Source organism: Jaculus jaculus, chromosome 1 (assembly GCF_020740685.1).
Source record: "Jaculus jaculus isolate mJacJac1 chromosome 1, mJacJac1.mat.Y.cur, whole genome shotgun sequence".
In the NCBI taxonomy this organism is placed as follows: Eukaryota; Metazoa; Chordata; class Mammalia; order Rodentia; family Dipodidae; genus Jaculus; species Jaculus jaculus.
In genome coordinates, this window is record NC_059102.1 from 83,100,467 (window position 1) to 83,126,174 (window position 25,708).

Below are 25,708 nucleotides of genomic sequence, written 5' to 3' on the forward strand. Positions count from 1 at the left end.
TTATTTATTTATTTGAGAGTGACAGACACAGAGAAAGACAGATAGAGGAAGAGAGAGAGAATGGGCATGCCAGGGCTTCCAGCCACTGCAAATGAACTCCAGACGCGTGCGCCCCCTTGTGCATCTGGCTAACGTGGGACCTGGGGAACCAAGCCTCGAACTGGGGTCCTGAGGGTTCACAGGCAAGCGCTTAACCGCTAAGCCATCTCTCCAGCCCAATCCTCCTCTTTCTTCTTATCAGGATTCATTTATTGCTTAAAATTTTCTGAGAAGTACTGCTGGCTCACAGATATTTTAAATAACATTTTATGGATAATTTTCATAGTGTACACAATGCATTATTTTGACCATAATCTTCCTCGCAATATCTTCTCTTGCTCCCATCCCCTTTCCACTGAAACCCTTATTCTTTCCAGCTAATCTCTCTTCTATCTTGATATTTTTTTTCTCTAATCCACCATACATGATGGAATATTGTTTGCCCAATATTGCAGTTCTTGTACAGATAACCACAGTCATTGTGAGAAGTCTTTATGGGCTGCTCACTGGCAATGTTCTTTTTCTAATTTGCATTGAAAGGGTATGCACTGGATATGCACACTTAAAAAAATTTTTTTGAGCCCAACAGACTAGCCTTTTTTTTTATGTGTGTGTGTAAGAGAATTGGCACACCAGGGCCTCCAGCCACTATAATCGAACTCCAGACATGTGTGCCACCTTGTGTGCATGTGCAACCTTGTGCACCTGCATCACCTTGTTGGATATGCACAATTTTATTTATCATTAAATTGTGCCTTTTGGAAATATTATTAATTGCATGATAAACTTTTAAACATTTATTATTAAGTATTTAGTATTCTAATTTTGTGTGTGCTAAAAAGAGAAACTGAGGCACAATAAGATTTTTGTTTTGTTTTGTTTTAAGATTGCATGAGCAAGTCCAAGGAAACTTCACCAAAGGCACACTAGGAGGCTTTTATAGGATGTGCAGAAGAGCTAAGCAAAGGAAACATTTGAGGGCTGAAGAGAGGGCCCAGCAATTAAGGGCACTTCCTGTGCAAGCATGAGGGCCTGAGGAGGCCTGAGAGACTCCATTGAGTTCAATCGCCAAGACTCACATGAAAAAGGTGAATGAAGGGCTAGAGAGATTGCTTAGTGCTTAGGGCACTTGCCTGAGAAGCCTAAGAACCCAGGTTCAATTCCCCAATGCCCAATGCTGGATGTACAGGGTGGTGCATTCATCTGGAGTTTGTTTGCAGTGGCTGGATGCCCTACACTTATTCTCTCTCTCTATCTGCCTCTTTCTCTCCCTTCTTCTCTCTCTCTTAAAAAAATTAATTAATTAATTTTTTAAAAGGTGAATATAGCTGGTTAGAAATCCAAGAATCACCAAAGCTCATGAAAAAAAACCCCACAAACTCTAGGATCAGTAAGAGATTCCTGATCAAGTATGAATAGCGAAGTAATGGGGCCAGATGCTACTCATTCTGCCCCAACCTCTACAGAAATGCATGAATCACCACATAGGCACATATACATACATGTCACATGCACACACACACACACACACACAAAGAAATGTCATTTGAGTGGTTAATTTTATAGATGCCTTATTTGGTCTATCCCATTTAATGTTCATGTTATGTGATTATGTTTGTGGACTGATTCTGATTGGATGAGCTTAAGTTCTGCTTTTCTTTATTGCAAGCTTTTACAAGAAGCAGTTCAAGCTAATTTTCACTTATGTTTACAATTCATGCAAGGTTAAAGTCACATAGAAGGCCTAACTAGTTTTGTCTGTGCAAGAATTGTTCAGGCCTGGGCTTCATTTGTTAATTTGTTTGCCCATTTGTGGATGTGTTGGGGGGTTATATGGGTGTGTCGAGGTCCCTTGTCTTTGCAAACAAATGCCTATTGGCTTTACATAGGTGGCTTGGGAGTTGAATCCTAGGCCTGTAGGCTTTGCAAGCAAGTACCTTTAACTGCTGAGTCATCTCCTCAGCCCCTTGGCCTCTATATTAATTTTCAATGATATATCACCTCATTTAAACCTTTTTAAAACCCTATGAGAAAAATACTTATATTTCAATTTTGCCCATAGAAGATAAGATCGTAGAAAGACTCAATAATTTGCTTAAAATCAGAAGCTCATGAATGAAAAAAATAATCTTGAACCAAAGTCTCTCTGCTCAAGCCACACATCTAGCACATGAGGTCTTCCTGGACAGCCATCTCAGAACTAATCACCTGAGAAGGCATTTCTGTGACCAGCTTGCTTTCCCTTATGAAATTGTAAAACCACCTGGTTCTCTCATTATTTTGGCCTCCACTAAACTCTTCATTAAAAAAAATAATTACTTCATTGTTTTTCTTTATAATACTCCTTAGGAAAACATCAAGCAATAGAGAAAATATAACCCAGAAAACTGTAAGGTAAAAGACTAGTGAAACTCTCCTGACCAAAAACTGTTTAATTTCTCAAGAGTAAAATAACTGACATTGTACAGTGCTGGTGAGGGAAGATTCCACAGTCACATTTCTGTTACGTGAGTGTGAGAAGATGGGAAGATCCCTTGGGAGAGCCACTGGCTCTGGCAGCTAACCACAGGGTTCTTAAAATGTCTGTACATTTGATAAAGCAAAATCACTTCAAGGACTATCCTAGAACATCAGGAAAATAGACAATAGTTCATAGCATTTTTAAATTATTATATAAATACACAATTTTATATAAAATGTTGTTATCATAAAGACACTATTTTTGAAACAAAAAAATGCAAACAACATAACCATCTGGTAAGAAAATTTTAAATTAAAAAAAATTGAGAGGGAGAGAATGGGCGCACATTCTAGGAATAAACTACCACACCTAAAAAAATTTAATTTATTGGGCTGAAGAGATGGCTCAACAGTTAAGTGAGCTTCCTGCACAAGCATGAGGGCCGTAGATGGTGTGGTCCTCAGACTGTCAAAATTCAAATCTCAAGATCCCATGTAAAATACCCAGGAAATGCCACACATAACCCTCATGCCTGTCCCCCCAGTCCCACAGCGGAGCAGAGACCTGAAAATCAATAGAGCCCCACAAGCTCCAGAAACAGTGAGAGATTGGGAGGGAGAAAGAGAGAGAGAGAGGGATGACACTCAGACTGACAAACAACAGCAGAGTGAAAGGGGAGACACCTGATGTTCCACGCAGGCCACCACAGGTGACTGTCTGGGGGCAACAAAGGCATATACACATGCTTACATCACACACGCTCACACAAGCATGTTTTATAAAAGTGACTTCTGGTTTTTCCTTTCTCTTTTCTTTCTTCCTTCCCCTTCCTTCCTTCCTTTCTTTTCTTTTTATTTTTTGAGACAGGGTCTCACACATAAAGCCAGATGTACACAGTGGTGCATGTGTCTGGAGTTTGCTTGCAGTGGCAGGATACCTGGGTGAACCCATTCTCTTTTTCTCCTCTCTCTCTCTCTTTTCTTCTCCCTCCCTCTCTCTCTGCTTTAAAATAAATATTTTTTAATGTTGATTCTGTTAAAAAAAAAAAAGAATGTCTTTAAGATTAAAATTTGAATACATTAAGTGATCCAGAGGGAATAATCCAATTAATTGTTAGCCATTAGTGATACTCATATGAATATAGTGTCAACATATTAATATTTGATAAGTATATTAATTTATTCCAACATAAATATATTAATAAGATAGACATTAAAATTAATGTTACCATTTGGTCTACATATGATAGTCACTAAATTAATAATAGCATTGATGCATTAATATAAAATCATACTACTATATTAATATTTATTGCAGTAATTTAACAAAATTATTTTCATGCACGTGTGTGTGTGTGTGTGTGTGTGTGTGTGTGCCAGGGCTTGCCACTGCAAATAAATGCCAGATGTACCATTGTTTGTGGTCTGGGTTATATGGCTAGCTTGGGTATTGAACCCTGAGGCAGCAAGCTTTGCAAGCAAGTGCCTTTAACCACATTACCTGCTAAGATATCTTCCAAGTCCCAGTAATTTCATTAAGATATTACATAATTGTTTTGTGACTGTTCTTGTTTAAATTACTTCAGAAATTGACATGGGTACTGGGCAACCAAACCTAGGTTGGCAGGCTGTGCAGCTGACCCATCTCTCCAGCCCACAATCAACTTTTTATATTAGAGAGAGAGAATTGGCACACCAGGGTCTCAGCCACTGAAATCAAACTCCAGACGCTTGTATCACTGAGTGGGCATATGTAACCATGTGATTGCTTCACTTTTTGTGCATCTGGCTTACGTGGGCTCTGGAGAGTCGAACATGGATCCTTAGGCTTTGCAGGTAAGTGCCTTAAATGCTGACCCATCTTTCCAGCCCAGAATAAACATTGTTAAAGTGTTTGGAGCAATCATGCATTTTAATATCATTCCTCAACTTTGTTTCTCTTCATTTCTTGGCAGAAGAGAATGTGTGATAAAATGTTGCAGTGTGTTGCACCAGGAGGTATGTGAGGTTGATTTGTCCCTTTATTGGTAATAGTAGATTAGCCCGACACTGTCAGATGTTGACACACAAGTTTCTCTACTACCTTTCTTTCCTTTCACATAACATGAGCCAATCGCTTATAAATATATTTACATATTTTCATACAACCCATTGGTTATGTATCTCCAGAATTATAACCAATATTGGTTCCTGCTTTTTAAAAAATCTTTGTGTGTGTGTGTGTGTGTGTGTGTGTGTGTGTGTGTTATGCATATGTGTTTGTATGTGTACAAGAGTGCACATGTCACAGCATACACATGAAGGCCATAGGAAAAATCTTAGGTATTACTCCTCACCTTGCATCTTTATTTTTTTTCTGTTTTTAATAGTTAACTAATTAATTAATTTTTGAGGTAGGTTCTTGTTCGAGCCCAGGCTGACCTGGAATTCACTATTTAGTCTCAGGCTGGCCTTGAATTCACAGATCCTCCTCCCGTGGCCTCCTGAGTGCTGGCACTAAAGACGCGCGCCACCACACCCAGCTTCATCTTCTTCTGAGCAGAGTTTCTTGTTGCGCACCACTGCATAAGCCAGGCGCGGTCTCCATCTCCCATGTTGCTGCGGGAGTGCTAGGTTTCAGATGCGTGCTTCCATGACTTCTGTACGTCGGTTATGGGGACCTGAACTCAGGCCATCACGCTGGTACAAAAAGCACTTTATCCATCATACATTATGAAAAACAAAACTAATAAATATAGCTCAAGTCATCTATTAACATAATAAAGAATTAGGCCGGGCGTGGTGGCACACACCTTTAATCCCAGCACTCAGGAAGCAGAGGTAGGAGGATTGCCGTGAGTTCGAGGCCACCCTGAGACTCCATAGTGAATTCCAGGTCAGCCTGGGCTGGAGTGAAACCCTACCTCGAAAAACCAAAAAAATAAAATTTAATTAAAAAAAAAAAAAAGAATTAGGTCCAAAGTTACTTGAATTTCACCATTCAGTGAAATTAGGCAACTCATTTGGAAGCTATGCTTTTCTACTTCTGTTTTATTCCACTAGAGGTTCTTTTTTCTACCTACATCCCTGTTCATTAATTTTTTTTTAGAAAATGAAGAAAATATTATCATGATACCAAAAGTCAAAACTATCCAAAAGAACATGCTCAGTAAAGTTTTTTCTTATAATATCCATATAATTCTCAGTGATTACTAAGAGGAACCAATCTGGTTAGTTTCTGAAATATCCTTGCTGCATATTTTTACCAGGTTTGTTTCTTACACAAACGGTAATATACTAAGTATACCCTTTTTTAATTTACTCTTTTTTTGTTGTTTTGCTTTTTGAGGTAGGGCTCACTCTAGCCCATGTTGACCTGTAATTCACTATGTAGTCTCGAAATGGCCTCGAACTCACAGTGATCCTCCTATGTGTGCCTCCAAAGTGCTGGGATTAAAAGTGTGCATGTTTTGGTAGAGGAAATTACCACATCTTCACTTATGGAAATGTTTCCATACTTTGTAGTCGCAGAGTTCTCCATGATGAGAATATTCTATTATTTGTTATGTATGGCTCTTTATGTTATTTTTAAGATTTTAGAATTATGAATAATGCTTCAATGAATAAGCTTGTGCACATATATTTTCTTTTTTAAAATTTTTGTTTATTTTTATTTACTTATTTGAGAGTGACAGATAGAGAGAAAGAGAGAGAATGGGAGTGCCAGGACCACCAGCTACTGCAAATAAACTCCAGATGCATGCTCCCTTTGTGCATCTGGCTAACATGGATCCTGGGGAATTGAGACTCCAACCAGGGTCCTTAGGCTTCACAGGCAAGCACTTAACCACTAAGCCACCTCTCCAGCCCACATATATTTTCTTATTGTTGAGATAAATCTTTGGAGTAAATCCTTCTAAGGAAATATTGTATAAACTGTGAACACATCTGTAGTTCCCATCTACATACTGCTGTGTTGCTTTGTGCTATTACTTGAATGCAGAGTAGCCTACTGTTCCCCTGACTCTGAGAAACTGTTTCTAAGCTTTCTAATTGTCTATTGCATTATTAACTATTTGCATCTTTCTTATGAATAAAATTGAACAATTTAATATGTTCAATGGCCATTTTTAACTTTTCACCCAATTTTTTAAACTTTTTTTTAATTGTTTTTTATTTGAGAGCGACAGACACAGAGAGAAAGACAGATAGAGGGAGAGAGAGAGAGAATGGGCGCGCCAGGGCTTCCAGCCTCTGCAAACGAACTCCAGACGCGTGCGCCCCCTTGTGCATCTGGCTAATGTGGGACCTGGGGAATCGAGCCTCGAACCGGGGTCCTTAGGCTTCACAGGCAAGCGCTTAACCGCTAAGCCATCTCTCCAGCCCAACTTTTTACCCATTTTTAATAGTTTTTTTTTTTTTTTTTAATCATCGGTCTTTAACACATAGGCAGTAGGCTTAGAGAAGCAGAGTGACCCAGGCTATTCTGCTCAGGACTGCTGGGGCTGAAAGCAGAAAATGACTATGCAAACAGAATTGCACACAAAAAGTTGTTTTCCTGTTTTTGACTCATTAGACATACATTTTGAAATTTCCCACCTCGGGATACATATGTTGCTTTGATACTTATGAGGGGAGATAAAGAAGAGAGAGAAGAAAAGCCAGCTGCTCCTTGAGTCATAACAATTTTCAACAGTCTGCCAGTATGACCTCACCTTGAAGGCAGGATCAGCCAAACAGGCTGGCTGCCAGCTACCAGAGGCTGTAGGAGTTTGCCATATTTGTGTCTATTTTCAATGAACAAGACAAACAAAGGAGGAAATAAGAAAATATTGGTAAGGTGACAGTTGAGAAGACCGATAGTGCTTTCTGAAACCAGGCAGCAGTTTGGGGACACACAGTTCGGTGACGAGAGACTCGGGGACACGCCTGCAGGAAGGTGAGGAGAGAGCGCCCCGACACCACCTTGCTCTAAGGGGCTCAGCGACGACTGGGGCGCGGTGGGCGCACAGTGAGGAACTGGAGAGAACTCAGCAAATCTGCTACCTTGCAGAACTGGAAAAGGGCAACATCGGAGGGTCTGAGTTATAAATCAGACTGACAGCAGTTAACATCACCTGGGGGACATTTAAAGAAACTAGATGCCTGGGCTCCACCTTAGAAAGGTAAATCATAATTTTGGGCATGTGATAGCAAAATCTTGCTGAGAATCAGAGATCTAGCCAGTATACTAAGGGGATCTTTGTGGACGTTTATGAATTTTCTTTCAAAACTGGAAGCAAGGTCAGATCTACATTTTATCTCACCAAGTGTACTCCTCAGTGCATATGAAGAGATGATAGTACCATCCTTTCCTTTATCAGCCCATCATCAGAGCTCCCACTAGTAAGTGCTCTCCCAAGCCCCAATTCATGTGCTCTTTCTGTTTTATGATCTTGCTCTTTATATGTTTTATTAATCACAGCAACCCTGCAGGTTATGTGTTTTATCCCATTTAGAGTAGATGAAAGTAATATTCAAAAAGATTTACCAGCAGCTAGAAATATGGCTTAGCAATTAAGGCACTTGCTAGCAAAGCCTGAGGGCCCAGGTTCAATTCCCCAGTACCCCGTAAGCCAGATGCACAAGGTGGCACATGCATCTGGAGTTCTTTGCAGTAACTGAAGGACCTGGTGCCCATTCTCTTTCTCTATCTACCTATCTTGCCCACCCCCCAAATAAATACATGAATAAAGTATTTTTTTAAAAAAGATTTACCAAGTCAGTAATTGGTGTATTTTCCTTCCATTCAGCATGGTGACTGTTCACATTTATCAGCATCATGAGCAGCCTGTGTCTAAAAGCAGCAATTCTACTCCTAGAGACACAACCGAGACACTTGAGGGCATACAACTACAGGAAAGACTGGCACAGAAATAGTCATAGCAATTCTACTCATGATTCCCACACAAAAATGATGCAGAAGGCCAATAACAGGAGAAAGGGTAAACAAATCGTAGTATATCTATACAATACAATACAGTACCACCCAGAAACTGTAAATACAAATTTATAAATTGATACATGCAGCATGAATTTCAAAACCATTTCACCAAACCAAAGAAGACAAGCAAATAGGTTCAAACTGCATTATTGCATTTATACAAATTTAAAAATAGAACCATTGGGTCTGGGGAGTTGGCACAACAGTTAAAGGCACTTGCTTGCAAAGCCTAAAGGCCTGGGTTCAATTTACTAGTACTCACATAAAGCCAAGTGCACAAAGTGGCACATGTGCCTGGAGTTCATGTGCAGGGACAAGAGGCCCTGCCACTCCCATACTCACTCTCAGTCAGTCTCTTTCTCTTTGTCTTTCCCAAATAAACAAATAAAAATATATTTTAAAAATAGAATCACAGTTTATAGTGCTAGAAATCAAAATTCTGATTATATTTAGTAGGCATGTATATGGTCACATAGGAATATAAGTATGTAAAAATATGTTGTTAGACATTGAAATCTGTGCATTTTACCCCTATGTAAATGAGACCTCACTCAAGTGTTACAACTAAAAAATAAACATTTATCAGCTGACCTAAAACCACAAAGCTAGTGGTGAACCAAAAATAGAAACTAGGCTAAGATTTTTTAAAAAGCTGTGACATAATTAAGGGCATTTGTCCCTAAATACGTATTTATTACCTTAATTCAATTATCACAATTACTCAACAAAATTGGAAACAGCTTTAGGAGAATAATTTAGTAAATTATGGTTTGTCCACATATGAAATGTAATTCAGCCACTATATGGTGATTAGGAAGCTTTTAAAGCAATAAAACTAAATGCCTATTGATAGAGTTATGTGAACTAAAGCATAATTCTAAACTGTGCTAGCTAAGTGAACCTAATTATGTAAACATTAGAAATGCAAATAGATAAGGGCTAGATGGAAACAATTAAAGAGCCCTGATTTGTCACACTTGAAGGACTGTGGATGACTTTCTTTGCATTTGATCTGTCAATTAATAACATTACACTATTATCTCAATGAATTATAAGGGGCTTAATGAATATTAAATCTTTAAAATCATCAGAGGTCATATTTCCAATGAAATGGACCTAGTGGTGTCTATCTAAAATTATCCAGATTTATGCTGAAGGGTGAATGAGCTCTTAACTCAGAGATTCCACAACTGCAATAGCTGAGGCAGCTTGGGAGGAAGGAATTTTAGAGCCAATTCTTTATAATTTATGTTAATTTAACATAATATATGACTATACTAAATTAAAAGGTAAAAGAGAAAAAGAAGAATCAAATTCTTAAAATGTGCCATCCTAGGGTATTAAAGACTATATGGACACACACAATTTTAATAAGTAATATCAGAAAGGGCGATTATTTAATGCTTTTTAAAAATATTTTTTGTTCATTTTTATTTATTTATTTGAGAGTGAAAGAGAGAGAGAGGGAGAGAGAGACACAGATAGAGAGAGAATGAGCACGCCAGGGCTTCCAGCCACTGCAAACGAACTCCAGATGCATGCGCCCCCTTGTGCATCTGGCTAACGTGGGTCCTGGGGAATCGAGCCTCAAACCAGGGTCCTTAGGCTTCACAGGCAAGCACTTAACCGCTAAGCCATCTCTCCAGCCCTATTTAATGCTTTTGATTGTAATTTGTTGAAGAGCAAGATCAGTCTTTTGTATTATATATGCTCAATCTTTATGCATTTGTCAAGCAGAAGTACAATGTATCCATATAATTAATTCCAAAATTATGACATACATTGTGGATTAAATATAGCTATTGGGCATAGTTTTTCATTTACCAAATCTTACCAAAAAGTTCTTCTGAATTTCCTTTAGAATGTAATTGTACAGTTCTACCTAGACCAACTTCGTAGAATGATGACAGCCAATTAGCCTAGCATATGAATGAATAAACTGATATGAATTACTGAGAGATACCATAGCATAGATGAACATTAATAAAATTATGCTAAGTGAAATAAGTCAGGTGCAAAGGCCATGTGCTTTCTGATTCCTCTTATAGAAAATAACTGGGATAGAACTATCCATAAACCCATAAATAAATAAGTGGTCCCAGGGGCTGGAAGCAAGTGGGGGAATATGGAGAATGACTATTCAAGAGATCTTGAGGGGGGAGGAGTCATGTGTGTACATATGTGAAATATGAAACTAAATAGAAGTTGCATTGATACAACACAATGTACTAAATGCTACTGAACTACACTTTAGGTGATTAATTTGTATTATATAAATTTACCTCACTTTCTTATAACAGAGATAAACACAAAGTTTATAAGAAAAAAAAAAAACAACTAGAAAAATAATAACTGACTGTCCAGAGCAAGAAAGAGGAAACCTACATGTGAGACATCAGAGGTTTCTTCTCTGGAGAAAAATAACAGCTAAGGGAAATAAAACTACACACAGGATTATACCAGACTCCTGCCTGTTGATAAGCCTACACTAAAATGACTTTAGATGCCTCACTGTTAAGTCCAAAAGAAACTAAAATAGGAACAAAAGGCCCAATTTAACAAGCAGTAGATAAGCAAAAGGAATGTTTGGAAATAAAATATATGATTATTGAAATTAAAATTTTAAGTGAAGGTTCAAGAAATATACTTAGGAATGAGTAATACAGATGGCAGTACAACAAAAACAACCAAAAAGAAAAACATGAAAGGAAAATAGGTGCTGGAAGATTAAAAAAAAAAAAAAAAAGTCAATCAAACTAGCTGGTCCTATGTAACTGACCAATTAGGAGGAGAGAAAATTAGTAATCATATTTGGTCAGTATAACATAAAACTAAATACTAGGAGCTGTGAAGATGGATCAACGGTTAAAGGTGTTTGTTTGCAAAGCCTATCAGCCTGGGTTTAATTAATTCCCCAGGACCTCTGCAAAGTCAGATGCACAAAGTGGTACATGCATCTGGAGTTCCTTTGCTGCAGCAAAAGTCCTTGGTACATCTATATTCTCTCTCTCTCCTTTCTCTCTCTCCTCGCAAATAAACAAAATATTTAAATAAAAACCTAAGTGACATTTAAGATAGTTGATCAATAACAAGTTACAACAGGTTTTCAGTAATGATCACACTTATCATTTCCAAGCAATACTCCAAATTCCCAAGTGGTTGTGACCAGCAAGGACTTTGAATTGTGGTAGTTAGTTTCCATTTGATGGTGTTCTCTTGCTCTGCATTCTAGAATCAGGAGTGAGGCTTTTATAAAGAAATACTGAGATACAACATTTTCTCATTCCCTTTAGGATTGGGAAATGAGGGATCATTTTTGTTCATTTTTCTATTTCTCCACCCCCCTTGGGTGGATTTTCTTTCCACATATTTTTCCAAATGCTGTCCATAAGAAAATCCCTAAAAAAGTAGACACACTTTTTGTGGCTTCATCAGAACCCTACTGACTTTCACAGCTTTGACCTGGCTTTGTTATTCTCTCACGCAATGTTACACGAATGCTTTCTACATGAAGTCCATTTGTAGCCATGATGGATACCTCCTGGTTTCATAGAGGCTGTGTGGGCAGCCTCCAAAACTGCTCAGTAGACCAAGATGCCCCCGCCCTCTTTAAGGTCAGTCACAACTATTTTCTGCTTATTGAATCAGCAAGGATAAGCAGTATCTACATAGCTCAATAACTTTGTGCTAAAAATAAGCAGTAATTAAATTATAAGGCAGTATTTTCACTGCAATGCAGATGAAATCATTGCTCGCTTAAACTACTAACAATGGTCTATTTCAACAAACATGAAGAGCTGTAAATATCACCTGCTCCATCTAGGCCAGCCTGATACAAACAGAATGAAACAATTAGTAGTTCAGTGTGTGAAATTTGTCCTCAGGTCACAAACTTTACCATTTCATTCTGATGGAGAGAACAACAAAGATTTCATTAAGCTCCAGCCAAAGGTTGTAACCTGAGCTCCACATATCACAAAGGAGTCATGTAGGTAAATACTTGAAAGGGAATTACACAGACAGTATCAAAGACTTTTCACCCACAATGAGAGATGGGATCTTGGCTCACAGTACCCTTCTTAGCATCCAGGGTTTTAATGCTTCCGGAGCCTCCTGCTCTTCTAGTCATTTTGCCATTCAGTTATTTAAACATGCAGTAACTAACACACCAACCAACCAAGCTAACGAGAAGTATCCAGAGACTTGCCCATTGTGTCCTATTTCATGGGACTCTAGGGTGCTCAGGACTGCGAGTGTGGGATGGAATCTGAGTGGATAATTACCATTATAAAACAGCATCTGTGAACTGTCTGGCTGAACTAGAAAACACACAGAAAACAAAATGTGAACTTGCCAGAAATTTTTCTACTTCTTCACTTGATATATATGGATATATGTGCATATGAATGTCCACCCTCTCACAGAAAGAATTTAATGCATCCATGACATTTCTCCATCTGTACAAAGCAATTCTTTTCTTTTTAGTTGTTCTCACAACCTGCAAATATTTACTTCCATTCCAAACCCATGACACCATAATTATCTGAATCTTCTAGAAGTTTGCTATCTTGGAAGAAAATGTTTTGTCTTTCTAAAGAAGTGCAGAGAAAGTTGGAGAGGCAGGGAGTGATGGAAATGTTGACTTTTAATACAAGAAAGACCCTTTTGAGAAAATTGGGAAATTAATGAGTCATAATAGCTTAAGATACAGAATTAAGCAAGGTGCCCATCAGTGGATAAATAAGGAAAAGGTAAGTGCATGTGCAGATTATTTGTCAACAAAACTATGACACTTGCAGTACAATGTATGGAACTGAAAGGCATTGTGATAAATGAAGTAATCCAGACACAGTAAGGCAAATAGTGAATGTTGTGTCTTTATGTGAAAGCATTAAAAACTCAAACTGAGCTGGTCATGGTGGTGCATGCCTTTAATCTTAGCACTCAGGAGGCATAGGTAGAAGGCTCTCCATGAGTTCAAGGCCACCCTGAGACTACATGCTGAATTCCATCCAGGTTAACCTGAGTTAGAGTAAGACCCTACCTCAAAAAAAAAAAAAGATAAAAAGAAGAAGAAGAAGCAAACTGAATGTAGAGTAGTTTCTAAAGGCTTGGGAGGGCAGGAAGAGGGAAAAAGGAGACTGGACAATGAGTACCAATTCACAGCAGAAGAAGTAAGTTCCAGTGTTCGTCAGGACAGAGGGAACTACAGTTAATAACCCACTGTGTTTCATGAAGATCTAGAGGAGAGGATCTTGAAGGCTCCAGAAATATAAGGAGAGGAAAACACTGATCACCTGGACTTGATCAGTACTTGCATGTGTTGAATTCTTACTCTGTACCCCATGGATTTATGTGATTAATATCTTGATAAAAATAGAGAAGTATAAATGTCAGAAAAACAAAATATAATAAAGGTAATAATTATCAGACAAAAGAGCTCTAAAAATTTATTTTCTATTGGATTTATTTTCAAAGAAAATATATTATAGATTCTATACAAGATTAGATATAGTTATGTTCTCAGAAACGGATTTTAAAATATACTCTCTGGGGTTGGAGCAATGGCTCAGTGGTTAAGGCACTTGCCTGAAAAGCCTACCGACCCACATTTGATGCCCCACAAAAAGCCCAAGTACCCACATAAAGCCAGATGTACAAAGTGGTGCATGCTTCTGGAGTTCATTTGCAGCATATGAAGGCCCTGACATACTAATTCTCTCCCTCTCTCCATGTCTCTCTCTCTCTCCTTCCTTTTTTTTTTTTTTTTCCAGAGCTTGGGCCTATTGAGTCCAACAAGTATTTATTGAATGCCTGTTATATGCTAAATATTCCAGGGACTTGGGACATATCAGAGAATAGAACAAGGAACCCTGCCCTCGTGGAGCTTACAGTCTACCATTTATTGCCACTTCACCTGCGCACTGCTTGTGACCTTGGGCAAGTCACAGTCTGTCTGCACCTGTCAGATGCCCAAAGGGGGAACAAGCAGGCCGGGCTCAGCATGGACATGGAGCCTGGTATACTGAGATGCTGAACAGGGCACATGCGCAGCCACCATCCCAACAGCAGAGAGGGCTGCAAGTTGATTTTTAATAAGTACAAGAGGAGTAGGGGAGAGGGCTGAGCCGCACGGGCTGGTGGGCTACACAAACTGCTGCTGCTGCTGCTGCTGTTTGGTGGCGGCCTTCTTGGCGAGGTCCTTGGCCTTCTCTGTAGCTGCCAGTGCTGTCTCCTTCGCTTTCTCCTCGGCCTCTTTGGCTGTCTCAACAAGTGTTTTAGAAGGGGTCTCACCTTGCAGCTTGGCCAAGATGTATTCAAAACCCTTCATTGTCTTGGTCACATTGCTTTTGAATCGGGCAAGACCAAATTCCTGGACAGCTCTGGAGACCCCAAATAAACTAGAGGAGACCCAGGCTTCCCGGCGGATTTCGGTCCAGCTGTTGCTGTCAGAATTCACACAGTAAACACATCGTTCCTCCACCACCATCAGCCGGGCATGGTTGATGCTCCAGGTGAAGGTGGTCATGGTCTGATTCTGCGGGTCCACGACAGAGTCCTCCAGGATGTACACCGAGTGAGCAACACTGGCACGAAACAGTCGCTCCGTCCAGCGGGGCATCCTGTTGGCCTTGGTCAGGAGTCTCCGGGACAGAAGCTTCTGGTCAGGGGTCACCTCCCGGTGCACGATGTCTTCAGTCAAGACATGTTTGCTGTAGGGATTCGGGTACCGCTGCCAGAAGGCAGCGAACACTTGGTCCCAGGAACTTCGGAGCACGCTCTGACCCAGGAAATACTTCACCATCGTGTCGGCCTGGGCGACGGGCTCAGCGCCCCCGCAGCATCAGGGGTGCGGAGCCCGGGGAGGGGCACGTGGCTAGGCGCAAGCCCGCCAGGCTCGCAGCTCAGTCACGGCCGCGCCGCGCCCAGGTCGCCACAGCCGCCATGAGGGGACCTCTCTCTCCTTTCTTAAATAAATTTAAAAAATTATAAATAAATAAAATATATTACACTGGGTATGGTGGTGCATGTCTTTAATCCCAGCACTCTGGAGGCAAAGGTAGGAGGATCACCGTGAGTTCAAGGCCACCCTGAGACTACATAGTGAATCCCAGGTCAGCCTGGGCTGGAGTGAGACCCTATCTCAAAAATTAATTAATTAATTAAAATATATGTATATATTTTTTAAAAAGTTATTTTAAAGGTATAGTTTCTAAAAATTTGTAAAAAAAAAAATTCTAGAAGATTGCCATAGCTCTAAAAGTTGTGGTAGGCGCTGGCAAGATAGCTTAGCTGTTAAGGTGCTTGCCTGCAATCAAAAAGACCCATGTTCAGTTCCCCAGGACCCATGTAAACCAGATGCACAAGGTATCGCATGTGTCTGGAGCTTGTTTGCTGTGGGTAGATGCCCTGACACAACCAATCTCTCTTTCTCTACTTACCTCTCTCTCAAGTGAATAAATAAAAATAAAATATTTTTAAAGCTGTGGTTAGGGTGAGTTCAGAGTTTGAATTTCTAGGAAGTAAAAGGAGCCAGTTGCCTAGGTTATAGTAGAATAGATAAAATTATGTTATAAATAAATATACTTGAATTTATTATATTTATACATGCACATGCTCAGAAAAAAATCAAAAAGATTAGAGATACAGTGGGCATGGGCATACTGGGTGGTAGTATGCCTAAGCTAGACAATGGGAAATGGGCCCTTTCTCTTTTGGGCCCATACCCTATGAACAAGAGCCCTTGTGACTGTCCTATAGTTATCTGATGGCAGCTTGGAACCTTAGCCTAAAGCAAGCATCCTAAACAAATAGAGTAGTCAAGAGAAGAGTACTGAGGGCTGGAGAGATGGCTTAGCGGTTAAGCGCTTGCCTGTGAAGCCTAAGGAACCCGGTTCGAGGCTCGGTTCCCCAGGTCCCACGTTTGCCAGATGCACAAGGGGATGCACGCATCTGGAGTTCGTTTGCAGTGGCTGGAAGCCCTGGCTCGCCCATTCTCTCTCTCTCTCTCTCTATCTGTCTTTCTCTCTGTGTCTGTCACTCTCAAATAAATAAATAAAAAATGAACAAAAAATATTTAAAAAAAAAAAGAGAGAGGAGTACTGCTAGTCAGGGACTCTCATTAAAAATAAACAAGAAGGGGGCTGGAGAGACGGCTTTAGCGGTTAAGCACTTGCCTGTGAAGCCTAAGGACCCTGGTTCAAAGCTTGATTCCCCAGGACCCACGTTAGCCAGATGCACAAGGGGGCACACGCATCTGGAGTTTGTTTGCAGTGGCTGGAGGCCCTGGTGTGCCCATTCCTCTCTGTCTCTCTGTCTCTCTCTCTTGCTCTCAAATAGATAAACAAAAAATAAAAATAAAAAAAATAAACAAGAAGGGACTACCACAGTCAAGTGATGTGCCCACACAGGTCTTCAAACCAAGAGGAGAGGATTGGTGAGAGGAATGCCAGTCAGTTTGGTCCCCCTATAGTCTTTTTAACCTGTTTAGGTGCCAGATCCAGCCCTAAAAAAGCAATTTTAGAGAAGAGGAGGAAAAAAATTCCTTAAAAAGAGTACCCCTAGATCTCTTTTTTATTAAACCTGATTCCCTCCCTAGATCTCTTCCTCCCTAAGGGAGGCCCCTTCCTATAAAAACCCAGGTCAGAGTCAGGAGGAGGATTACCAACTCAGGACCCCAGAGTTGAGCTCGGCCTTCTTTCCTTCCCTTAAGCTCTTCAATATTCTGTAACAAAATCTTTCTAAACTTAAAAAAAAAAAAAAAAAAGAATTGTCCACTGTGGCAAAATTAAGAACTAAAAAGAAAAACAAGAAGTTTTTCAGGTTCATATGCAAAATAATTGCAAGCCTTTTGAAAAGGGCCAGAGAAGTTAATGATAAACGTTATGGGATAGAAGAGGGAAGAAAAAAATTGTCATATTCTCTAGAATAAGAAACATAAAGAAACATCCTTCCCACTGAGTGTGGTAACATAATAATAGAGGTAGTCTATGAAACATTGACTAATCAAAGAGAGTGGATAAAGGTCTGGAGAGATTGCTTAATGGTTAAGGCATTTGCCTGCAAAGCCAAAGGACCTCAGTTTGATTCCCCAGGACCCACTGTTAGCCAGATGCACAAGGGGGCACATGCCTCTGGAGTTCATTTGCAGTGGCTAAAGGCCCTGGTGTGCTCATTCTCTCCCCGCCGCCCCGCCTTGTGTGTCTGCCTCCTTCCCTCTCTCAAATAAATAAACCAAATTTTATTTTAAAAAAAGAAAATGGAAAAATAAAATCAATATAATTCCATAGCTACTCCTATCCAGTATCCTGTCATTCCATTTCAGAGAGGGAAATAAAAATTGCTATTTGCTATGCTATTAAAGTCTTGTGACCTTGCCAGCATTTAAAACACCTTCCAAAACATTTGGCCTTGACAGGAGCTTCAGATGAATTATAAAGCAAACCATGTGACTATTTCATAGCTAAGTACAACCCACAACTCCTTTTATCAGACACTAAGTCATGGAATGGAAACTCCCTGTTGGAAACAGTCATTTGGACGCCATGTGGGGCTTGGGATGGGGTACACACACCCTGAAGAGCCTAGCTATTTGTTTCATTTGATTTTAAGAGACTGTTTTTCTTTTGTGTCTACTTTAAGATCGATCGTACTGTTTATTAGGATCCACTGCTAGGAGAGTCTCTGTAGTATTCACCACCTCCTAGTACTTATGCCCCATGAGTGGGAATCTTCACTCCATTCAGGGGAGGAGTTTCCCCACCAGAAAAGAAGGAAGTATGGATGAAGAGGCGGGAGAGTTTGTACAGTAAGAAGCTCATGCTTGGACAAAAATGGGTGAAGGTTTCTCCTTGCTGTCTAGATTTTGCCTTCTCCACTCCCTACAACTAATCATCTTCTCAGCCAACCATGCATTTTTTAGCCTGTCCCACCCCTTAAAATATTACAGCATCTATATTGGAGACAATATATGTTAAGTGTGTAGTAATGCATCTGGTGAGGAGAAATGGAAGTTCCTTCATTAGGGCAAGGAAAGGGACTTTCAGGTTTTCTTTGGTGATTTGCTTTCTAGTCAAAGGACAATTCACATGGCAGTAGGAATCCTGTCATGTGAGCAGGCACAGGAGTTACTACATAGTAAACAAAAGCCCTGCCCTTCTCTGGCTGGGAAGATGGGCACAGAGGAGGGCAAGCTCTGACTACCAGAAAGCTGCCCTGGAATCGTCTCTTTAGACTCACAGATAACCCAGCCCCACCTCGGGTTTTAGGCAGGGACACAAGTCAACAGCCAAATCTTCCAGACACTGGTCACCAGCCACTTTGCAGCGTTGTCTGGGCTACCTTTGCTTCCTTCCTTCCTGCTAAGATCCATTTCACACTGGAGGCCAAGACCTGATTTCTCCCTCTCAGAGAAATGTCTTACTTGCTGCCTACCATCAGGAAGATCCCTCCCTTTTTTCTTCTTCTTTCCTTTTAAAACATTTTATTTGAGAGAGAATGAGGCAGAAAGAGAGAGAGAATGAGCCCACTAGGGGCCCTAGCCACTGCAAACGAACTCCAGACACATGCACCACTTCTGCATCTGACACCTCCCTTGCAACTAAGGATAGCATGTGCTCCCATTCTACCATAGTCAGCAAGTGTTAGTCTTGACACTGGGCCTCAGTTAAGTGGGACAGGAGCAGAGAAGAAGTGTGCATTCTGTTGGTGTAGAATTAGTGTGGTGCCTGATCTTATGGTTTGTTAAGCATCAGCAGCCTTCCTAAGCCCAGAGAAGCCAGTCTGTTTCTAGGAGCAGAAGCTTCAAGGAGCAGTGCTCTGTAACTCTAACTAGACTGCACCTTCTAGAGCCTCCCTCTAGCTTCTTTAATGATCTGTGTAAACCACTGCATACTGGATAAACCACTGCTCACCGGATAAACCACTTCTTTCCTAAACCACCAAAGTGTTGTTTTATATGGAGTTCTTCAGAGAGACAGAATTTAAAGGAGATTAGATTAGAGAGAGAGAGAAGGGAAGAGGAGGAAGATCACTTGTCAGGATAAGTGGTTTATGTGACTATGGAGGCTGAGAAATCCTGTGATGGCCCATCTGGAAGCTAAAGAGCCAAGGAATGCTATCATGGCTCAGTCCAGTTCCGAAGGCCTCAGTCTGAACCAAGGAAGCTAATAATGTAATCATCATTCAAAGCTGAAGGCCCCCGAGAGCCCCTGGGGATATTGATGTGAGTCCTCGAGTCCAAGAGCCAAAGAACCAGAGTTCGACATCTAAAGGCAGGAGGAAAGTATACTAAATGCAGAAGAAAAGGCAGGAACTCCCTCTTCCTCCACCTTTCTGCCCACGTGAACCCCAGCTGGTTGTGGATGGTGTCTTCCCACATTGATCTCTGCTCAGCCCACCAACAGTCACCTCTAGAGGCAACCTTCCACCCTAGATGTCATAATCAAAGAACTTTTTTTTTTTAAGGTAGAGTCTCACTCTAGCCCAGACTGACCTGGAATTCATTATGTAGTCCCAGGCTGGCCTAGAACTCATAGATATTTTCCTACCTCTGCCTCCCAAGTGCTGGGGTTAAAGGCGTGCGCCACCACACCTGGCTATCAAAGACCTTTTGATTATAATTTTGTAATCAAAGACCAATCCTGAGCTTCCCCTTCAGCAAATGGGGAGGGGCTCAGTACCTACAAACCACTGAGAATGATTAACACTTGACCAGCTATCTGAGTATCCCTTAATTCAGTCAGATTTGTACACAATAGCCTCATGGTAGTCTTTATTGTCTACAGTTGAACTCTTCACAGTTGGACTAATTTCTAGGTACTTAGCTGAACCAATATTGTGGCTTAGAATATGAACATTTAAAATATTTATTTATTTATTTGTTTGAGAGAGAGAAAGAAAGAAGTTGATACAAGAGCCAGGGTGAAGGAGAGAGACACTGAAGACACTCAACACTTACCAAAGCAGAGATCCAGAGGCTCCTAAGAGCCCAACACTGAAGGAGACTTAAAACTTACCCATCATGGCTCAGGGGATTTTGCAGAAGGGATGGAGAGATTGTTAGAGCCACAAGTTGGGACATTATGCCCAGAGGCATTGCCTCTCACCAATAACTAACTGCTGCTCCCACAATGCGCAACCCATAATCCCCATGGAGAAACCTGCATCCTCAATAAGCAGGACCCCTTTGGAAGGGAGCCAGGGATGAGGGAAGGGATGGTACCAACATATGTTGTTTCCATACTAAGTATGTCCATAACTAATAACAATGACAAATAAAAGTATAGAGAGAACAGGAGCGCCAGGGCCTCCAGCCACTGCAAACAAACTCCAGACACATGTGCCACCCTATGCATCTGGCATTATATGAGCACTGGGACATTGAACCCAGGGCCTTAGGCTTTGTAAGCAAGCATCTTAACCACTGAGCCATCTCTCCAGACCCTAAAATGTGAATATATAAATAATCCTGCCTTAATTTGAACACCTAGTACAGAGTTTACACATTACATATATGACCTTAGATGAGTAGTTACTTAATCTCTTAATCTCACCACTCTCATTAGAAGAGTTGGAATAAAAATAGCATGTATCCCAGGGGATATTTGAAGGTTAAATGAGATATTACTTGTAAAGCATTTGATGTGGTATCTGGCACATAGGAATTAAGTAAGTGGTAAGTTTTAAAATTTCTGTAACTATTATTGTTATTATTATTGGTTTTTTTAAATTTTTTATTTACTTGACAGAGAGAAGGAGGGAGAGGGAAAGAGAATGGGCATGCCAGGGCCTCCAGCCACTGCAAGTGAATTCTAGATGCATGCACCACTTTGTATATCTGACTAATGTGAGTCCTGGGGAATCAAACCTGGGTCCTTTGGCTTTGCAGGCAAACGCCTTAACTGCTAAGCCATCTCTCAAGCCTTATTATTGGTTTTTGAAGGTAGGGTCTCACTCTAGCCCAGGCTGGAATTCACTATGTAGTCTCATGGTGGCCTTGAACGCACGGTGATTCTCCTACCTCTGCCTCCCAAGTGGTGGGATTAAAGGCATACGCCACCATCTCTTGCTTCCTTTGGCCCTGAGAATTTGCTCCTTCATATAAGTAGAGTAATTTTTTCCTTCTCTGTTCCCTTCTAGTGCCACTCAACCTTTGTTGCAACTGACATATTACTTTCTCCTATTACTTCCTACTCCATTTTGACTATGCTGAATCCCATTTCTCTCATAATGGCAGTTTTCCCTCTTAAAGTACATCTCAAAATTTGAAATTATGTATTTTCATATGTTTACATAATTAATAATATTCTCCCCACAGCTAAAGCTTCATGAAGACAGAAACCTTTCCTGTGCCTGTCCAATACAACATTCTGTTTGATGATGTGCATGAGCACAGAGAATAGTTCCCAAGCGAATGACTCGATCCACATGACAAAGGTGTCCATAGCTCTGCAGACATGGACAGATGCTTGTCACCAGCAAGACCTAACATGGGAAGTCTAGGCCTGTTTTGGTATAAAATATCCCAGAATGAGTTTGAGAAATTACCTGTAAATATTCTTAGAAAATTACATTTTAATAGAAGTTTACAGTTTTCTAAGCTTTTTAGACATGAATTTTTTTACAACATTGTTATCTTTTGATCACATCTTTAAAAAAATTATTTATTTATTTATTTGAAAGAAATAGAGAAAGAGATAGATAGAGAAAATGGCCATGGCAGGGCCTCTAATCACTGCAAACCAACTGCAGACACATGTGCCACCTTGTGCATCTGGCTTTACGTGGGTACTGGGGAATCTAAACCTGGGAACTTTGGCTTTGCCTGCACATGCCCTAACCACTAAGCAACCTCTCCAGCTCCTGATCCCATCTTTTGGACAAATGTCTTCAACATGCCTCTGTTACTTAATTTTCATATCTATGTGACCAAAGAACCTGACCAAAGCAACTTAAGGGAGTAAAGGTTTATGTTGTTTGATGGTATCAGGAGACTTCAGTCTGCTATGGTGGGAAAGGAGGGCAGCAGCAGGAGCTTGTGATCTTCACATCACACTGGTCACAAAGCAGAGAAAGCTAGAGGGAAACCAGAAATACCCCTGATGACCTTCCATCAGCCAGACCCTACCTCCTAAAAGCTCATGGCATTGAAGATAATGCCAAACACTGGCGCCAAGCACTTGAAACTAGAACTTGTGGGGGCCATTTCCTATAACCATAGCATCACACATATAAAAAGTAGCTCATTCTATAAATCATGGTATGGTAGGCAAGAGGTCCATCCAGCACTGGCTTTATCACTTTCTTGATGTGCGGCCTCGGGTAAATAACTTAATCTCTGTGAAATAGTTTCATTTGCAAGAAGGAGATAATAGTACTTATGTTGTTGGGAAAAATCAGAGAGTTATATAGATCATATCTGTTTGTGCATTGGAAAACACAAGATAATCCACATGTCATCATTCACATCACCATCGTTTTTATTTTCTTGTTTGCTTTTGAGAAATGGTCTTTCTTTGTAGTCCAGGCTGGCTTCAAACTCAAAATCCTCCTGCTACAGCCTCCAGAGTGCCAGAATTATAGCTGGGTGCCACTGCTAAACCTTTCTGTTTTACTCAGCAAGATAGGGTGGGGGGGCTTCTCCACCAGCCCCTTAGATCTTAGACCACTGATATGCTAATCTAAACCACAGACTGCATTTCATTCTGTTTCACTGACAGATTTCTCTTATTATCAGATGTAGATACCCAAATCTTCCTGCCATGCTAGCCTTTCATTTCTGCAGCTAGATTGTCATTTCTTTTCTGTGTTTGTTTGTTTGTTTGTTTCTTTGTTTGTTTGTTTCTTTGAAGCAAGCACAACAAACTGACCTTTTTTCTTTTATGAGAGAGAGAGAGAGAATTATCTCACCAGGACCTCCAGCTACTGTAACTGAACTCCAGATGTGTGCACCACCTTGTGTGCATGTGTGGCCTTGCATTACCTTTTGCACCTGGTTTACATGGAACCTGGATAATCAAACATGGGTCCTTAGGCTTTGCAGGAAAGCAAGATAACTGCTAAGCCATCTCTCTAGCTCTAGATTGTCATTTCTTGACTGCAGCACTTTAGGTCTCTTTCTGGGGAGTCTGGACATGGATTTTGAGTGCCTATTAATGTATGAGTAATAAGCAAGAAAATAGTTATGGGTAGGAAGTCCAAAGAGTTCCAAGTAACCAATCCTACTTCAGTTTCAGAAATAATTCTGTATGTAGGATGATTCAAATCAGAGCCAAAGGTCCTAGCTTCATGCTCTGAGCTTTTTTAAACCTTACACCAAAAATCCAAATGGATTGTTTGTGGGAGGAAGTCAGTGCTGTAATGGCATACATGTTACCATAGCAACATTTGTGGGCTTGCTGACAGACACAAAACTGATCTGGCTAGGCCATCATGAAGCATGTTATGACTGTCACAGGAAACTTGGTGAAGTGAAGGGGAAAGGTGACATAAGCAAGAGACCAGGTATCAGGGATGAATCCTAAAGTTCCTATTTTCAACGTCCTCGGGATGCTAACTTCTACCACAAATAAGTTGCTCTTGACAAAGGCTTACAAAGGGATTATGAATGTTCCCAGTTCTTTCCCCAGGGCTATTACTTCAACATCTTGAATATCCATATTAATAAGTATCCCTGGTTTTAATCCTCTGAGATTGACTACATTATTTCCTGTTTGTAACTTAGTTGAACGCAATAGATGGGGTTTCGACCTCTGACTGCCCTCAACACTGGTCTCATGTTTCAGTGAACTTCCTGTGGAGGGTGATGGCTGTTTTGCCTGCGCTCTGATAAGTACAGTTTTCCTCCTCATAGCCAAGATATAGTGGAGGTGCTAACTAGCACTGGGTTTGTGACCAAACTAAAAACAATCAGAAAGCAGCATTGTTATAACTTAACACCAATCTTTGAAGAATTCATTTAGATTTTTGAAAATTATTTATTATTTATTATTTGCAAGCAGAGAGAAACAGAAACACAGAGAGAGAGTGAGTGAGAATGGGTGTGCCAGGGCCTCTAGCCACTGCAAACAAACTCCAGATCCATGTTCCACTTTGTGCATCTGGCTTATGTCGAACCCAGGCAGTTGGGCTTTGCAAGCAAGCACCTTAACTGCTGGACTAACTCCCCAGCCCAGCTTTTGTTTTAATCATAAAAAAATCCACTGGGGAGGTGGCCCAGCCGATGAGAAGAAATGAGTTTTATAATGAGCACACTCCTCAAGGATAGAGTAACAAGCCCCTAGCTGCCGTGGGAAATATTTAACTACATCTGCTGGCTGAGCCGTGCTCCCGCCTGCAGGGCTTTTCCTGGTCACCTGAACATGCCTCCAGTTTTTAGTAGTACTTGAGTTCTGTCAAAGCCTGCAGTCTTTCTCCACTTTTTCTCTCTTTTCTTCCTTCATTTTCTTCTTTTTTCAAGCAAATTACAATTTTTACAGTAATACTTATGTATTCTGACAACGTGAATTAGAAGGCTTAGAATTAGAATGTCAAAATGTAAGCCTTGCTTAGCCAGGGTAGCCTAGAGTTGTCTGAAAGTTGCTCTCATCAGACTCTCGGAGCTCTCAAAGGTCAGTGCCTCCACTTAATGGCAAGTGAGGGGGAGGTCGTGTGAGTAGCCTTTCCAAACTGTTCTCATAAAAAAATTGTTTTGTAAATATGCTATTTTTTATATCAGATTTGCAAAGCTTATTATTTGAAAGGGTTCCAGAAAGTTTTCCATTGGAAAAATATGAGAGATAAGCAAAATATTCATTTGGAGTATTCTCTGAAGGTATTAAGTTGAAAAGTTGTCAAAATGAATCCAGAGTGCACCATTGTCCCCTTTACTTACCGTGGTGTGTGCAATTTGTTCATTCTCAAGCCCAAGTACACACAATCTGGAAATCACTTAGCAAACATTTCCCCTCGTGATTACAACTAGAAATCTGTGCCTCCCTTTAGAAAAGAACAACAGAATTTATTTTAAAACATGAATGAAAAGGACCAAGTGTTGGGCATGTAGCAAACCCTCAGGAAGAAACAAGAGGAGCTTGAGGGTCTAGACTTTTCATGTCTACTGTAGCTATTTCAGTTGCTTCTAGGGGTGGGCTAGCACATGGGTTCATGGGCTCTGAGAGAGAGACAAAGAGAGAAAGAGGGAGAGAGAGACCTGCGAAAAACAGTGTGGTAGCTATAGGTAGCACAGGCTCCAGGATCAGGATACTA

The 25,708-nt window shown here is 40.5% G+C and overlaps 1 protein-coding gene across 1 annotated transcript; it reads right to left on the reverse strand.

Annotated features, from left to right (window-relative positions):
* Nucleotides 1-14,247: 14,247 nt before the first annotated feature.
* Nucleotides 14,248-15,266, reverse strand: LOC101596315 (PRELI domain-containing protein 1, mitochondrial-like). The gene has a single exon (XM_045138546.1). It carries the CDS (start codon nucleotides 15,264-15,266, stop codon nucleotides 14,607-14,609), a length of 660 nt encoding a protein of 219 aa, XP_044994481.1. The 3' UTR covers nucleotides 14,248-14,606.
* Between the last annotated feature and the right edge of the window lie 10,442 nt (nucleotides 15,267-25,708).

What these genes read in the sequence shown, in the direction of transcription:
- LOC101596315 (XM_045138546.1), bottom strand. Translation starts at nt 15,266, where the DNA reads ATGGTGAAGTATTTCCTGGGTCAGAGCGTGCTCCGAAGTTCCTGGGAC.